Genomic DNA, 17,953 nt, shown 5'->3' on the forward strand with positions numbered 1-17,953 from the left:
TATTACAAATACTAATTATATGTACCTACATATAATTAGTATTTGTACCTATTTAGGTCAATTACCATATTTTGATATGACATAGCGACAATTTGTATCATAAGAATATTCTAATAAAGGCACTCACACTCTCGGCAATACTCGATAAAATATTTTTACAACTTTCCGCACTTAACAACACGGCACGCGCTTACGACGTCACCAGTCCGACATCTATTCATGTCAATGGCGCAGAAGGGATTGCATATCGATACTGTGCTAGGGATGCGCATGATTGGCGAAAAGGAAAATATTCAAATCAACAATATCCACAATATAGACAATATGGTATTATACAAAAGAATGTAGTATTTACCTTTTTTCTCAGTGACTAAGCTTATATATTTTTTTTGTAGTTATTACAAAAATTAAGCGAATTAGAGTAATTTCGCTGAAATTTTAATGAAGTTACTTGAATATTACACTACATCACTAGTAGGCACGTATACATGTCATTGGCGCGAGAGAACTTTTCTTAGTTATGTTAGAAATTACTCAAAAATTTTTAAAAAAGTTTGTTTCACTGCAAAGCGTTTGTATATCAAAGAAAAAATACGCGACTCTGATAATAAAGTTAAAACAGTTTGGTCAATTATTAATGGTGAAATGGGTAAAAGCAAATCAAGTAATACCATAAAACTTGTAAATAATGACAGGGTTATTGACAAAAGTGCTGATGTTGCGCTTGCTTTTGAAGAATTCTTCAGTAGTGTCCCTGCTACTATTACTAATAGTTTAAATTCGTCTTCAGCACTCGCAGAGACCTTTTTGAGGGACCATGTTGCGGAGTGCAGTACATTATTTGAATTACGACACGTAACTGCTAATGATATTGTTACTGCCTTTAAGACGCTTAATCTTAAAAATACTTGTGATCTTTGGGGAATGTCCGTAAATTTAGTTAATAATATAATAGAAAATATTGCGAAAAATTTAGCTTCCATATTTAATAAGTGTTGTGACTATGGTACATTTCCTAATTTACTAAAGCTTAGTAAAGTTATACCTTTATTTAAGAAGGGCGATCAAGAAGACTGTAATAATTATAGACCTATCTCTATTTTACCAACATTAAGTAAGGTATTCGAGAAGTTAATATTAAACCAATTGAGTAGTCATTTTGCAAATAATAATTTACTGCACACCAAACAGTTTGGTTTCACAAAGGGGCGCTCAACCACAGATGCTGGAGTTGCACTTCTAACACATATATATAAGGCATGGGAAAACTCAAAAAATGCTCTAGGGATATTTTGTGACCTCTCCAAGGCATTTGACTGCGTTGAACATTGTACTTTGTTACGTAAACTTAATCACTATGGAATTAAAGGAAAAGCCCAGAACCTCATAGCGTCATACCTGCATGATAGGATACAGACTGTAGTTGTTAATGGAGAACGTTCTAGCGGTGCGTCAATTAACATTGGTGTTCCACAGGGGTCAATTTTAGGTCCCTTCTTGTTCTTGGTATATATCAATGATCTTCCCTATTATTTGCAGGATAGGTGTGAAATAGTTCTGTTTGCAGATGATACCTCATTAATTTTTAATGTGGATAGGCATGACCCAAATGTTGACGAAGTGAACAGTGCTCTTTTACACATATCTGAATGGTTTACTGCCAATAATTTATTATTAAATGCCAAAAAAACCACTTGTGTTGAATTTTTACTTCCTAATGTAAAAAAGTTGAACAGAGATATTACCTTGAACGGGGAGGTATTGCATCCTACTGAGTCTACTGTATTTCTAGGGTTAACATTGGACGAGAAACTACAGTGGGGAGCCCATGTCAACACCGCTGCAGGTAAGCTCAGTTCTGCTGCATATGCAGTCCGAAAAATAAGGCATCTCACCGATGAAGATACGGCCAGATTGGTTTATTTCAGCTACTTTCATAGCATTATGTCCTATGGAATTCTACTGTGGGGCAGGGCTGCAGATATAGAAACTATATTTATCTTACAGAAAAGAGCCATTCGCTCTATATATAATTTACGTGCTCGGGACTCACTAAGAGATCATTTTAAGAATACTGGTATCCTTACTGTACCATCACAGTATATATTTAATAATATTTTGCATGTACACAAAAGCTCTGACTTACACACAAGAGTAGGAGATAGACATGATTATGGCACAAGGAACAAGAATAGAATTGAAATGCCATTTTTCCGATTAGCTAAAGTTAAAAATTCATTTATGGGTCAAGGTATACGCTTATACAATAGAATTCCTCATAATATTAAAGAGTTTAGTAGTACTAAATTTAAAACTTACATAAAAAATGTACTAGTTCAGAGAGCGTACTACAGTATTCAGGAATATATGGACGATAAAGACCCATGGAGGGTTGTCGCGTAAAAACCACAGGACAGTTCTTTGGCATATTATGTAGTTAGGTAGATATAAGTTACATATTATGTAAATTTATTGACATTATTTAAAAGAGCAACTATGGAGTTTCTTGCCGATTCTTCTCCATAGATACTGCTTTCCGAATCGGTGGTAAATGTTAAAATACTATGTAATGACGATTCGAAAGTGCTACTAAATAGTAGTCTAATTGAATAAATGAATGTTTGAGTTTGAGTTTGAGTTTTGAACATGCTTTTTTAGCCATAAATTAAGTTATTTTTTGTCATCAAATATTTGAATAACTACTTGGCAATTTTGTTTACTGTGTACAATTATGTAATAACTGGGGATTCAGTTCATAAACTGTATAAATAAAACACGTAAAAGTAAAGGTTTAATATGTTTATTTTGTATTTATCTATGATCTGTTTCTTGGCATGTATAGGTGTCGCTGGCGCACAGGGCACGATTGCGCATGACATCTATAGATGTCATTGGCGTTCAAAAGGTTAACTATGTATATTTATTACTAGCTGTGCCGCGCGTGGTAAATATCTTCATCCCCTTTTTCGCAATAAAAGGTAGCCTATGTTCTTTCTCAGGGTCTAAAGATTGTCTGTGCCACATTTCATCAAAATCGGTTGAGTGGTTTAAGCAGGAAAGCGTAACAGACAGACAGACAGAGTTACTTTCGCATTTATAATATTAGTAGGGATAGCCTTCCTCGAAAGGGCTATCCGGAGGTTTAAGCAGGAAAGCGTAACAGACAGACAGACAGAGCTACTTTCGCATTTATAATATTAGTAGGGATAGCCTTCCTCGAAAGGGCTATCCGAAAGAATTTTTCAGTAGTTCTCGAGATTAGCGCGGTCAAACAAACAAACAAACTTCACCTTTATAATATTAGTATAGATAGTATAGATTACTCATAATATCACTAGGTCAATGTATCTATTTGAAATTTTGCTGATGCGAGATAAAATCGAAGTATAGAGTTACAACCATCTGGCGCGCTCAGGTGCAATGTTTTGGTATTGGATAACTATTTTATTCTTACTTCTTAGTACTCGAATATTATTGTATCTATGGTATGGATAGATAACTATTTTTAGACTAGAAAGATCGACATAATATCTATACTTCACTACATAGTATAAAGCTAAGTGCCGATTTTTGGCCTAAGGGAATTAAATTTAGACGTTTTCGCGATTTTGTGCCAAGGAACAATACAAGTAGTTCTAAAAATATTAATAATGGACGATAAATCATTTACTTATTGTATAACTTCTTATAACTGTAAATCAGTTAAACGATCGATTAATTATATTCGTGATTTAATTAAATATACCGATATACTCATTTTACAGGAGACATGGCTTTTGCCACATGATTTGAATTTTATAAATGACATAAATAGTGAGTACAGTGGCGTGGCCAAGTCGTCCGTGGACACGTCCACGGGAATATTGAGGGGCAGGCCCTATGGTGGGTTGGCCATATTGTGGAATAAAAATAAATTCCCTTTTGTAACTCCTATTCAGTGTGCTAATAATCGTCTTGCGGCTGTTCGAATATTAATAGGGAGTAAGTTAATGTTATTAATTAATGTATATATGCCAGTTGATAATAAGGACAACATGACGGAGTTCATTGATTGCTTGGCCGAAATAAGTGCTATTATTGACGAGTCGGACACTCAATGTGTTTATATTATGGGAGACTTTAATGCCCATCCTTCCGCCGAGTTTGGCCAGGAGTTAATTAAATTTTGTAAGGATATGTTGTGGGAATGTGCAGATTTTAATATACTCGGCATAGATTCTAGTCATTTTACATATATTAGCGAAGCACATGGCTGTCAGAGATGGTTGGACCATTGTTTGACGACAAAAGCCGCATGGCAAACAATAGCGAAGGTAAATATTCACTACGACGTTGGGTGGTCGGATCACTATCCATTAAGTATTACATGTCGAATATCTGACGAGATTATACCAACAATCATCTCTGACAGTAATGTGAATAGACTGAATAGCTTTAATAGAATTAAGTGGGGTGTAAGAACGGAGGAACAGATTAGGAGTTTTCAAAAGTATTGCTGTGATAAATTGGACAGTTTCTGTGATATTTTTATTTGTAAATGTAGTAGTATGCACCAATGTAAACATCTTGATGAGCATCATTTATATATTAATAGATTATACGATCATATTGTGAATATTTTACAAAAAGCTGCTATTTTTAGTGGAAGCGTAGTAAACAAAACGAAAAATAGGAAACATGTAGTAGGCTGGAATTTCCATGTTAGAGAGAGCCACCAGGTAGCTAGATATTGCTTTAAGGAGTGGGTGGAATCGGGCAAACCTATATATGGACCTTTATATGATAATATGAGAAAGAGCCGTATAATATTTAAAAATAAAATTCAGTGGTGTCAAAAAAATGAAGATCGTATTAAGATGAATATATTAGCTACATGCAGTAAAAACAAAAACTTCGTAAAATTTTGGCAAACTACAAAAAAGCTTAATGGTAGAGAGAGTAGATCGGTTTCTGTAGATGGTGTGCAAATGTCAGATCAGATTGCAGAGATATTTGCTAATAAATTCAAAACTAAGCCTCTCCCTGTAAAGAGTGTGCCCGGTGTTGAGACCGTCAATCACAACGAGCCAGTAACTATAGATAAGGAATCATGCATAAAATTTACTCATAAAGATGTTAAAAAAGCCATAAAAAGCATACAAAGGGGAAAATCACCCGGCTATGATGGTCTCAGCATAGAGCATATAATTTGGGGAAGTGAGAAGTTGGTCGAACATTTGTGCAACCTATACAACAAGTGCATAAAATATTCTTATTTGCCCAAAAATTTGATAAGAACAATAGTTGTGCCTATTGCTAAAAATAAAAGTGGTAATCTAGGCGATTCGTCTAACTATAGGCCTATATCTTTAGGAACTATATTAAGTAAAGTGCTGGAGCGTCTTATTCATCCTGAAATACAGAGATCATTAAATATTAATGAAGCACAATTTGGTTTTCGTCCTGGACTATCAACGGACGCAGCTATTTTTAGCCTAAAGAGTACCATAAATTACTATAAGCAACACAAAACATCGGTGTATGCTTGCTTTTTAGATCTTAGTAAAGCTTTTGATCTGGTAAATTATGGTATTCTTTGGAATAAACTGGAAGCAACAGGAGTTTCTTACAGTGTAGCGCGTCTGTTGAGATTCTGGTACGGAAATCAAACAAATTATGTCAGATGGGGCGACTCCATGTCTAGCGGGTATAGGTTAGAATGTGGAGTACGTCAAGGAGGGCTAACCTCTCCGGACCTGTTCAATCTTTATATAGATGGATTGATTGGCGAGCTCAGGGGAACCAGGGTTGGATGTCATCTTGGCGACGTGTGCGTAAACAATTTAAGTTATGCCGACGACATGGTTCTGCTGAGCCCTTCAATTAAGGGTCTGAGAAAATTACTCTCAATTTGTGAGAATTATGCTAATTCTCACGGCTTGAAGTATAACGCTTTAAAGACCGAATTGATGGTATTTAGATATGGACAGGGACCGGAGAGAATACCTGGGTTATTTTTGAATGGTTCTCCTGTTAAAATCGTGGAACAATTTAAATATTTGGGTCACATTTTGACGGGGGATCTAAAAGACGATTCAGATATTGAAAGAGAGCGCAGGGCCCTTGCAGTCCGGAGCAACATGCTGGCGCGAAGATTTGCCAGGTGCACTACTGACGTTAAAAAATTGTTATTTAAAACATATTCCATGTGCATGTATACGTGTCAATTGTGGTGTAACTTCACAAATAAAGTGATTTCTTCATTGAGAGTGCAGTATAATAACGCATACAGACTCTTTATGAAACTGCCCAGGTTCTGTAGTGCATCTGGCATGTTTTTGGAGACGAGGGTCCCGGATTTCATGGCCATAATGAGATCGCGAATCGCAAATTTTTGGGAGAGAATGAGACGCTCCAGTAATAGTATTCTGGTGGCTGTCTCTAACTTTTATGACAATCCTTTACTTCTGTATTGGTGCAAAGTTCATTCATCATATTATGCTAGGGATAAACCTATAAAGCCAGGAAAAAACTATAAATGATGCTCTAATTGTTTTTAATTTTTTGTATTTTATTTTGATTTTGATTGTAATTTGTAACTTGCATATGGGAAGGGAAATTTCCTGAAATAAAACAATTTTATTTTATTTATTTATTTATTTATAAAACAAAGTCGCTTTCTCTGTCCCTATGTCCCTTTATATGCTTAAATCTTTGAAACTACGCAACGGATTTTGAAGCGATTTTTTTAAAAGATAGAGTGATTCAAGAGGAAGGATTTAGTATATAATTTATTAGGTTTTAGATAAAGCGGGCGAAGCCGCGAGAGGAAAGCTAGCGCATAATTATTTGTTGAAGGTTATGAAAGAAAAATCTAATTATTTTGAAATTGTAAAAAGTGTTACCAAACTATTTAAAAAATTGTTGAAATATCTTTAACTTATTATGGGTTTAAATTTATCGTCAAATAGTAAAAAGGAGTGAAATTACTTACATGACATTTCTCTATCTACCTATTATTGTCGAGCCAATTTAATAGGCAACATTTGACGTCTATCAATTTTATCTTCGAAGAGAGGTAACCTGCTTAAAAACATCGATTAAAGTGAATTAATCGATACGGATTTGAAACATTTGTCAATCGAATTTATTGATTTATGATAATTTTTATTCACAAGTAATCAATGCATTCGATTCTAGATGTCAGATTTCGATTTTTAGAGTAACGTCTCTGGTATTTAAAAAGAAAAAATGTTTATTGACACAAAATTGTAGTGACGTCAGTTCTTCAATTCAGAAATTGTTTATTATGTTTAAAATGGTTTATCAGTAAAATGAAATCTTAAAATTACTTGTATCGGTCATTGTTATTATAAATATGTAGTCGTAATTGAAAAAAGTCAAGCAAATGTGCAGTTCTAACAAAACGAAATATCATGTTATTCTATGTCGTCGTTACTAGGTTACGTTGTTGAATTTTGTTGAACTGTCAAATGTTGCCTATTAAAATGGCTCTACTATAGTATATTATTTTAATTAATTTCAACATCTGTAACTAAGTTGATTTTTTCAAAGTAGATATAAGTTTATCTAAATTGTTGCTGTGGTTTACCCGTGAATACGTAACAGACAGACAAACATTCATAACATTTAAAAATATGGATATTATATTTACCACATAGGTACAACATCCTATCCTAATTCCTATCCTACTAATTATTATAAATGCGAAAGTTTGTGGGGATGGATGTGTATGTATATTTGTTACTCTTTCATGCAAATACTACTGAACCGATTACAATGAAATTAAGCACACATATAGAGGCTAACTTGGATTAACACATAGGATAGGTTTTATGCCGGAAATCCCATGGGAACGGGAACTATGTGGGTTTTTCTTTGAAAACGCGGGCAAAGCCGAGGCTAGTAATTGTATAAGTGTCGAACAATATTAGCGAGTATTTCTTTTATAAGTGAATATAGGGAACGGCTCGACCGGTTATAGTAATGTTTCGACGAAGCGACGATTGTTCGGCCCGCCGCTGATTGGCGTGAACCAATAAATGTGTGCGCGTTTCCATTTACACACGGTACGGGAATATCGTGACGTGTGAAAAACTTACAATACAGAGTAAAATAACAAAATCACCTTATAAATGTTTGTATTATCATTTTTAAAGAATCTGGATGAAATTGGGGTAGTGCAAAATTTATCTGATTGATGCTTAAATGCAAAGTAGTATGCGAATAAAACCGCGGAATCATGCTTGATTCATACAAACAAACACAACAATACCCATAGAATATGGTATGAAGATGTTTTATTTTGGAAGAAAGTAGAATTTTATCGGATACTAGCTGCGCTCCGTGGTTTCACCCGCGTTGCTCCGCTCCTGTTGGTCTTAACGTGAAGATATTATATGTATAGCCTATAGCCTTCCACGATAAATGGGCTAACTTAGATATCCCATTTATCGAGGAAGGCTATAGGCTATATATCATTACGCTAAGACCAACAGGAGCGGAGCCATGCGTGTGAAACCGCGAAGCGCAGCTAGTGACTGATAAAGTTTTCATAAACAAAAACAACTCCTATCCGTCGCGAACATCTAGTATCACATATACTTGTTGAAACGACAATATCCTTTGCTATCTGAAAAGAGCTTTACACATAACTTGCCACAACAACCCACGAGTTTATCGTGTTACCATGGAAACAGTCCGCGATAGTATTGTTGGCTGTATGTTGGCTGTATGCTTCTCGGAATGCAATAAACATCCAATGTCAAATGGCTGAGCTTGAATTATTTGCGATTTATTACTAGGGCTTTAGTAAGTGATATGTATTTTCCTATTTGACGTGAAATAGAAGGTAGTATTCTGTATTTAAGAAAAGCAAACCGTAACGAATGCATAAAAGTGTTCTGTTTCTATATTATAGTTTTTTGTAATGTGTTTTTACGCAATATATGTATTTGTAGAAATGTGAGTTTGTCATTATTTAGGGTATACAAGTTACAACTCAGCACAGCATCAATATTGAACCATAATTTTTTAAATTTTCATCAGAAGGAAGTCAATCTAGTCAACGGTTGTTAATGGTAGAGAGATTGAGTTTAGATAAGCACATCATGAGCAAGTTTTAACTGGGTATCACGCGCCCGAAATCGCGGGCTTTTTAAATAAGTTTGCTAAGTTGTGTGTTGTGAGTTGTGTGCAGTGTGTTGTGTGCAGTTCGTTGTGTGCAGTATGTTGTGTGCTGTGTGCAATGTGTTGTGTGCAGTGTTGTGTTCAGTGTGTTGTTTGCAGCGTATTGTTTGCAGTGTATTATGTGCAATGCGTTGTGTTATGTGCTATGCGCAGTATGTATGTTATGTGCTATTGATGTGATCACTATGTGATGTGTTAATATGTGTTGTGTGTATGCTCACCTGGCGTCCAAGAATATGAGTCGCATGTCTAGACTCGCGCGGAACATGAACATGTTGGAGTGCAGCTTCAGTTCTGTGACGGCGGAGGGCGGGAGTGAGTGTCCAACCGCCACCAGACCAAGTGGGGCCGAGCCTTCGCCGAAACGACGGGCTCGTAAGTACCCGGAACAGTGGATCACCTGAGGTGGAAATAGTAATTTAAAATTTTATTTAATGACTAACACCTTCCTTAATAATTGAATGACTTATGGAAACTTATGGACTTATTGAATGTAACGTTCAACGTATTGACTGAAAGTCATTTAGCATAGTCGTTAGTTTGGATAAGGGGATGGATTAGGTTAGGTTTAGTTCGTGTTTTTTTTAACTACACAGAAATTTAACACCGCTAAGCGGGCTCCGTCAAGTCGCCATAGTCTTCTTGCGGACGTTTGGAAAAAATAAATTCTGTCGTCATTCAATGAACGCGCTAGTCATTCAATCAAATAGCAGATTGATCCAGATGACAGATGACGACATTGACATTATTTAAACAAATATTATGGAGAAGCTCCAAATCAAATCCACTTGCTTATGGTTCTATTTAACCAATACAAAGAAAAGAAAAGTAATACCTATATCTGATGTCATAAGTAAAATAATTGCATATTTCATTAGAATAACTAACACCACCCCTAATATACAATTATAATACCCTCTCATCACCCTGTACACTAATTATCACACGCAAAGTGCAATATGCCTCGCTACAGGGTGTTCACATTAGGGTGCGGTCATATTGGACTCATTAATTTATTAATTTATTTTAAATTTCAATCCAATTACTTAGGTACCTATGTTTTAATGATATCCAAATTAATTTATGACTGTATTTTGTTAAAAAAGAAGTAAAAGTTATTTAATGCTTAAATCTCAAACTTAATTGATATTGTATATCAAAAGGTTCTCGAACAAATTCGATGTAAAAATTGTTTGACGTCTCTAGTTGTAATTGTTTTATTAAATTTACTTCAGAATGTAAAACTGCAGACGTAAACAAAGTTAAAATATTCAATGTTTTATTCAAATACGATACAATTGTGAAATTGTGCACATATTAAATAATTTTCTAGTCAAAGTTGCAATTATTAGCCGTCTAAATTTGTAAAACTTAATAATTTATCTTTCTCTTATAAAAACAAATTACAATAAATACAACGAACCTTGTACCCCGAGGTAGTGAGACCAGCGTTCCGTTTCGCCAACACACACTTCATACGAATGAAGAACGCTCTTTCACATTCTATGTCTACACTAGCACTCCATGTGCCACCAACGGGATATCTGATAAGAGAAATATGATCAATAAGGGCCGATTTTTCAATGCTTGGATAAAACTTATCCGCCCAATAAAGTATTACACGATAATATTAAAATGTCACGTAAACTGTCAAATACGGGCAATTAGAATACGTTTTTAAAATGGTAGTTTTATTCATTATTCGACGAATAAGTTTTATCCAAGCATTGAAAAATCGGCCCTAAGTTAAATGAGACAAATATGTCAAATAAATGAAATAGAAGACAGAAATGCATCAATGGGTCAAATGCGTCAAATGTTCAAAATATTCCAAATAGGATAAATAAGTCAAATATTATGTCAAATAGGTCGAATATGACAAATAGGTTAAATAAGACCAATCAAATAGATCTGCAATGTTTGAACGCTCTTTCACGTTGCTGGGTATCTACATATGAGACAAATATGATAAAAATATCGAATGATTCAAATACAGAAATACCAATAAGACAAATAGTTAAAAAAGTAAATACTGGCATGAAGTATAGAGAATAATCCAATTACATATATGCTATTATATTTTGTCAATCCAAATTTTTTGAAATATATCAAATCAACGACTATCAAATAGATATAGTTTTGACTCTACTTCTATTTTCAATTGTGATAAAGTTAAATAAATGTCGAAATAAGAACATTAAGTCAAATATGTCAAAAAAGTGTGTCAAAATAAGAATATTACGTCAAATCAAACGTGTCGAAATAGGAACTAATACATCAAAATATAACATTAAGTCTGTCAAAACAAGTCAAATAAAGGCGATTTTTCAATGCTTGGATAAAACTTATTCGTCGAATAATGTATAAAACTACCATATTAAAAACGTATTCTAATTGCCCGTATTTGCCAGTTTACGTGATATTTTAATATTATGGTGTAATAATTTATTGGACGGATAAGATTTATCCAAGCATTGAAAAATCGGCCCTAAGTATAACTTACCCAATGGTAGGACATTGATGTCCTAAATAAGAGTGTGGATGCTGTAAGGTGAGGACTGCGTTCATCTCTTCATGGTCCGCTTGGTGAATGTACTCGTATATGGAGTTGCCTGTTAACTCCACCTGTTGAGGATATTTGATTTGGAAATAAAGAAGAATTTGCTTTTAAAGGGCTTGTATGTAACAGATAATATAATATAGTAGTAGTACTATAGTAGTAACTAGCTGTGCCCCGCGGTTTCACCTGCATTGCACCGCTCTTGTTGGTCTTAGCGTGATGATGTACATATTAGCCTATAACCTTCCTCGGCTATCTAACACCGAAATAATTTTTCAAATCGGAAAAGTAGTTACTGAGATTAGCGCGTTCAAACAAACAAACTCTTCAAGCTTTATAATATTAGTATAGATTATACTAAGGTAGGTCTATGTGAAAAGTAGGAAATTCAATAATTCGGTCAATAGTTGACAATGCCGCGGCCGTTTTCAAATATGTAGTTCATTTGTAAAGTAGATAACTTTGCTATTGACTATTTAGGTAATAAAAATGGCATTGAAATTTAAATTTTTCATTATTTTCATGATAATTAGGCAAAGACACTGACTTTCTGAAAGCTCGAACGACAACAACTAAAATTAAGAAAGGAACCTTTCATAAAAACTACATTTCCTTTCCTAAATTTGCCAATAACTAAAAAATTGTTTTACACAATATACAAGTAAAAAAAATCATGTTAAAAAAGTACAAACTGTTCTTATATGGTATTTGAGGCTTAATTTAGATTGAAACAATCACTTTTACTCACAGCAACAAAACTGACACACGATCGGTGACATTATTTGTGTCTACCCTCACTAATATACTACATTACTATAATAAAAATTCTTAAAACTTGACGTGCAAAAATGTTCTAAAATTCGCTTACCTGACTCAAACCCAAATGAACAGACGCTGTTTCACTTATATACATGATCTTGCCATCTGGTGCCACCACGAAGATGAACCCATCAAGGGTCTGCAAGAGGTGGGATCCAAGTTCCCGTATAGACAGTTCTCTTGGTTGTGGGGGTGGTGGTGCTGCTCCCCACGCGTCTCCTAGACCTGGTGAAAAGGAGGGAATATTGTACTGGGCATGAAGCTGGTGCTCACGGGATATGGAAAAGTTAAAATTGTTTAAAATGATGTATAATTTAGTAAAATATTTCTAGGGAGATATCGACGGCGGATGAATCTATACTAATATTATAAAGCTGAAGAGTTTGTTTGTTTGTTTGTGTGTTTGTTTGTTTGTTTGAACGCGCTAATCTCGGGAACTACTGGTCCGATTTAAAAAATTCTTTCGGTGTTAAATAGCTCATTTATCGAGGTAGGCTATAGGCTATATATCATCACGCTATGACCAATAGGAGAGGAGCCACGGGGGTGAAACCGCGCCGAGCGGCTAGTCTTTCATAAGTGGTATATTTAACTATCTTACATAGAGTATCTCGATATAAGCTTTTTGAAAAATTTAAAACTTAAAATAGCACCTACATTTTGTAAAAATATAATAATTGATTGATGAAACTACGAACGAATACACCCAAAAAATTGATTGCTTTCGCTTAACTTATGCATATGCGTTGCTAAGCATACGGTATGCCGTATGCGTAGCAACGCTTTGATATTGTAAGTATCGAATAACTCGAACTTTTTTTTTTTTTTACTTAAGATAGGGAAGCGCTTGACCGCAATCTCGCCTGATGGAAAGCTAAGATGCGGTCTACTTCATCACCACCTTACCCTTTACCTGTTTATGGTGTCGATATAACTCGAACTTCATCACCACCACCTTCATCATTATCATCACGTATAATATCTAAACTTACCACTTACCTTAGCCTTACTGATTTTAGCATTTATGTTTCTCCTTTACTTTCGCTTCTGCTTAATCGTGTCACCTTATTGTAAGTGACCTGCCTGTCCATGTTGCAACTGGATTACAAGCTTCTTCATAAACCACATCACCAGCTGGATTACCAACCTTATTACCAGCTTTACTAGCCATATCATCATCACCCTCATAACCTATCTACTACTTACCATCTGGAAAAACCTGTCGCATCTTCAAGTAGCTGGTCGTAAGCCGTATAACAGACGCCTTGTCCAGTTGCGAAGTGATCGCTGACGGTAGAGGGAGAAGCTTCGCCAGCTCGAGCAACTCTGCGTTCTTTTTCTCTATCCACGATTTTAGTGCATTGTTCATGGCGTCGCTATATTACCAGCTTTATCGAGCATTTTGCCTTCTTCTTAAACATTGTAGGTGACCTACCACGATATTGATGTTTCTACCTTTACCATGGCTTCTGCTTAACCATACTACCTGTCCATGTACGGCAGCTTCATCACCAGATTTATCACAAGCTTCATTACCACCTCTATTACTATAAATACTTACCGTCTGGAAAAACCTGTCGCATCTTCAAGTAGCTAGTCGTAAGCCGTATAACAGACGCCTTGTCCAATTGCGAAGTGATCGCTGACGGTAGAGGGAGAAGCTTCGCCAGTTCCAGGAACTCGGCGTTCTCTTTCTCCCGACGAGATCGGGCCGCGTTCTTGCTTTTCTCTTTCATGATGGCGGCGTTGATGGAGTGCGGCCGCGCTTCTTTGCGGCAGGCTGAGGGATTATTTTGAATTATACATTTTAGAAACTTCACAATATCTTAACAATGTACAGACTTATTTTGTGAAGGTTGTTTTTATAAATTCATTACATTGAAATCAGCTTTAAAAAATTGTTTCGTATAATTAACACAAGGGGGTATATTTTTACAATCCCGGATCTTAGACCATAATATTGTTGAATAGAATTATGAAAATATGTATATGAAAGTTCGCAGCATGGAGAGTACTTTTAATTAGGCTACAAAGTGAGATAACCTAATACGTAAACACATGTAAACATAGTATCTACCTACCGCATAGTACAATTTCACCTAGAAATTTACATGTTCACAATTTTCCAGCATATTTCATTTTTCAAACGCGAATATATGAATAAAAAATTATGCATGCGAAAAATTTACATCACCCTAACGATATATACATATTCATAATCTGTGAAGAAAAAAAAACATAGACAAAATGGCGGGAAAACAACAACGGTGATGAATAATTCAAATCAACGGTAATTCTTACAAATGACGTTACCGGCTTAACGTATACGAATTGGCTTTATTGGGAGTAGGGAGATTTTCCCCGATTTTGAGGAAATTTTGCCATTCTACCCTACAAGGCTGCTGATGCCTAAATGCCGTACGGCCTTACACCAAAAAAATGCATCTGTTATGTGTATAAATATATTCAATGAAATTCCCAAATCTTTGAGGGAATTGCCATTTAATATTTTTAAAAAGCGTTTAAAAGCCTGGCTAATTGAAAAATGTTTTTATGACCTAAAAGAATTTTTTCAAAAATCAAAATATGACATAATATTATAATATTGTAATTGCTTATTTATATAAATTAAATTGTATTTGTAGTAATTGACATTTAATAGTAAAAAGTGTAATAATTGACATAAATATTATATAATTGTAAGTGAAAAAGGGTACATAATAGCTGACATGTATAATTATTATAAAAATGATATTTATGTAGTAAGACATTGACATTCTCTTGTTAATTTTTGCATGCCAATCAATTGGCGATTTGTGCTGAACAATGAATTATGCAACATCTGTAAATCTACCACATTTCTTGCAAAATAAATCATTTCATTTCATTTCATTTCATTTCTATATGTTTCAAAATCTAGCAGAAACGAAAATAAATCCTTATTTATACACATATAAAATATGCAACAAATGAACATTTATTGAAGTTAATTAATATTTTGGTAAAAATACATATTTAGATATTATATATTAAGGATAAAACGATCTCTTAGAAATTTATTTACCAGTTGTAGGTACTACAGATATACCTACTTATTAATAACGTAATACTAATTCATTTGAGAACTTCAAAACACGATTTTCTACTTTAGTTTTGGAGACCTACAACCATTGAAAGCTAACTCCCACTCGTGTCACTAAAACACCTTCCAAATACACAAACTAAGAACGCCTTACTCCATGACGTGACGGTATTGCCATGACGCGACCTTGAAATTTTGCTCTCAACGCGCCTAAGAAATTTCCCTTTAAAAATTTTAAAATTTTGTTCTTTGAAGTACAGTTTACTTATTTGGAGATATACCTAAGGAGTTGAATTTTAATATCTATTTTTGTAATTAAATATTTCATATTGTAAATCTTAAAAACTATTTTTGAAATTAAAATTGCATACCTACAATAGGTAGGTAAAACCTTTAGTGTAGAATTTTTCAACTAATTTTAACAAAACTATTTTTAGGGTAATTTTGTATCCACGCTAGAAACCCCATAAATTGGCTAATAGCGCTAAAACCGCGCGACAATAAATAGAACATATGGCCGCCATTTATATCGGAATTGCCATAAACTATTGTAAGCTCAATGGAATTTGTTCTATTTCCAAATTTGCAACGTATTTCTATTTTGATATAGCAACATTTTTCTATACTTCTGATTTCAGAATTATAATAGACTACCATTCCACCCGCGGCTTCGCCCACAATTTCAAAGAAAAGCCGCTATATCCCGTTCCCGTGGGATATCCGGGATAAAACCTATCCTATGTGTTAATCCAAGTTACCCTCTATATTTATGCTTAATTTCATTGTAATCGGTTCAGTAGTATTTGCGTGAAAACAAACACACACACATCCTCACAAACTTTCGCATTTATAATATTAGTAGGACTAGCTTTCCACGGGTTATCTAAAGCTTAATAAATTATATATTGAAATTTGAAACCGGCCTCAAGAACTCTTTCTATAAAAAAACCGGCATCAAAGAAGCATACAGATTACAGACACACAGACAGAGGAAAGCGACTTTATTTTATAGGTACAACTTGTCAACACTTTTTGCCATTGATACAACAAAATATTAAAATAAAATAAAATATGCTCTAAAAGACTGTTTTTTTTTTTATTAATGATTTTAAAAATTGTCTTAGGTGTAAAGTTCAATCTTATTTTATATTTGGTATTATATTCAATTAATCATATTTCAATATTCACATATTCACGTTAAAAATCAAAATAAAATAAAAATTTACAAAAGAAGAACTTACAAAAATCCATATGTAATTCTTTCGAATGCTTAATATGGTCTCTTCTACACGGAAATTTCATTATAACAACTGGCAATCACTTGAAAAAAATAACTTAAAAGCGCGGGAAACTCATTCGCAATTCAAACAATTAAAAAGTTACACCTTACTCGTACAGGTTCAAAATCGTACTGGCTGTTTGCACCTTCCCAATATTTTGTTTTATCTGTGCATCTTCCTATGTCCGTTTCCGAAAAAAAAATAAAAGGCACAGGTACAATGATTGCAAACAGCCCGTATTTTGTTTGACAGCTTTGACAGTCCATTGTATTGGTGTTGATAATCGCGTTACATAACTGTGATTGTATTTGAGAATAATTGAGATGTAAGGGTCGGTTGGGAGCTAGACGTAAAGTTAAATTTAATATGGTAATGGCGAAATCTTGCTATAAATTTTAGAGATTACTATAAATTGCACTGTTCTGACAATATAGGTACCTCATCGAAAATTTCCCCGTCTCGGCTTGAACGGAAATAAAGGAAATTACGAATGGGCAAATTATCTTCTATATAATTAAACCGGTCGAGCCGTTTTTAAATTGAATCGCCCAAAAAAAATTCAATATTTTCGTGATGATAATGAGTCTCGATAGTCTCGATTCTGAAGAATTTTTCAAAACCGACCCGTAGTTCCTAAGATTAGCAAGTTCAAACATACAACCATCCATTAAGGGTAGTTTTCCACTAAAGATATGCTGGATGCGCGGCGAGGGTGTCAAGCTTGCCTCGCTCAGCACAGCTCTGGTGGAAACGGCTCTGCAATGCTAGGTTTGAATGAATGAATGAATGAAAACGCTTTATTGTACACCGTTACAAACAAGAAAAAGACATACATATATAGAAGAGAGACATGCACAAATGGCGGCCTTATGGCTTTAGTAGCCATCATAGCCATAGTTTTCGAGCATACAAAACTAAAGCTAAAGATATGTGCGAGGAATGTGTGCGAGAAATGCTCGCGAGGTATGTTTATTAGTTCTATAATTTTGAGCACTAATGACAATTAAAAGACATTGCATAGCT

General features: G+C 34.5%; 2 protein-coding genes across 3 annotated transcripts in view; one reads left to right on the top strand and one right to left on the bottom strand.

Moving 5' to 3' along the window:
* Nucleotides 1–17,953, top strand: part of Nse4 (SMC5-SMC6 complex kleisin component Non-SMC element 1) — a 145,431-nt gene that overhangs the window by 18,679 nt on the left and 108,799 nt on the right. The gene's annotated exons all lie outside the window — the stretch shown is intronic.
* Nucleotides 1–17,953, bottom strand: part of sim (bHLH transcription factor single-minded) — a 62,866-nt gene that overhangs the window by 6,436 nt on the left and 38,477 nt on the right. Inside the window, exons 2-6 of one of the 2 annotated variants that reach the window (XM_089713035.1) lie at nucleotides 14,130–14,348; nucleotides 12,618–12,793; nucleotides 11,693–11,814; nucleotides 10,613–10,733; nucleotides 9,411–9,589 (exon numbers count right to left, since the gene is read on the bottom strand). In XM_089713035.1, coding sequence (XP_089569161.1) covers nucleotides 9,411–9,589; nucleotides 10,613–10,733; nucleotides 11,693–11,814; nucleotides 12,618–12,793; nucleotides 14,130–14,304 — 773 coding nt within the window. In that variant the 5' untranslated portion in view covers nucleotides 14,305–14,348. Of the gene's footprint in view, nucleotides 1–9,410; nucleotides 9,590–10,612; nucleotides 10,734–11,692; nucleotides 11,815–12,617; nucleotides 12,794–13,774; nucleotides 14,075–14,129; nucleotides 14,349–17,953 lie in introns of those variants that run through there. The other variant, XM_089713036.1, reaches the window with a different exon arrangement.

Source organism: Colias philodice, chromosome 29, assembly GCF_061535455.1.
Source record: "Colias philodice isolate Cphi_HAF_F1 chromosome 29, ilColPhil1 Martin Lab GWU primary, whole genome shotgun sequence".
Lineage (NCBI taxonomy): Eukaryota > Metazoa > Arthropoda > Insecta > Lepidoptera > Pieridae > Colias > Colias philodice.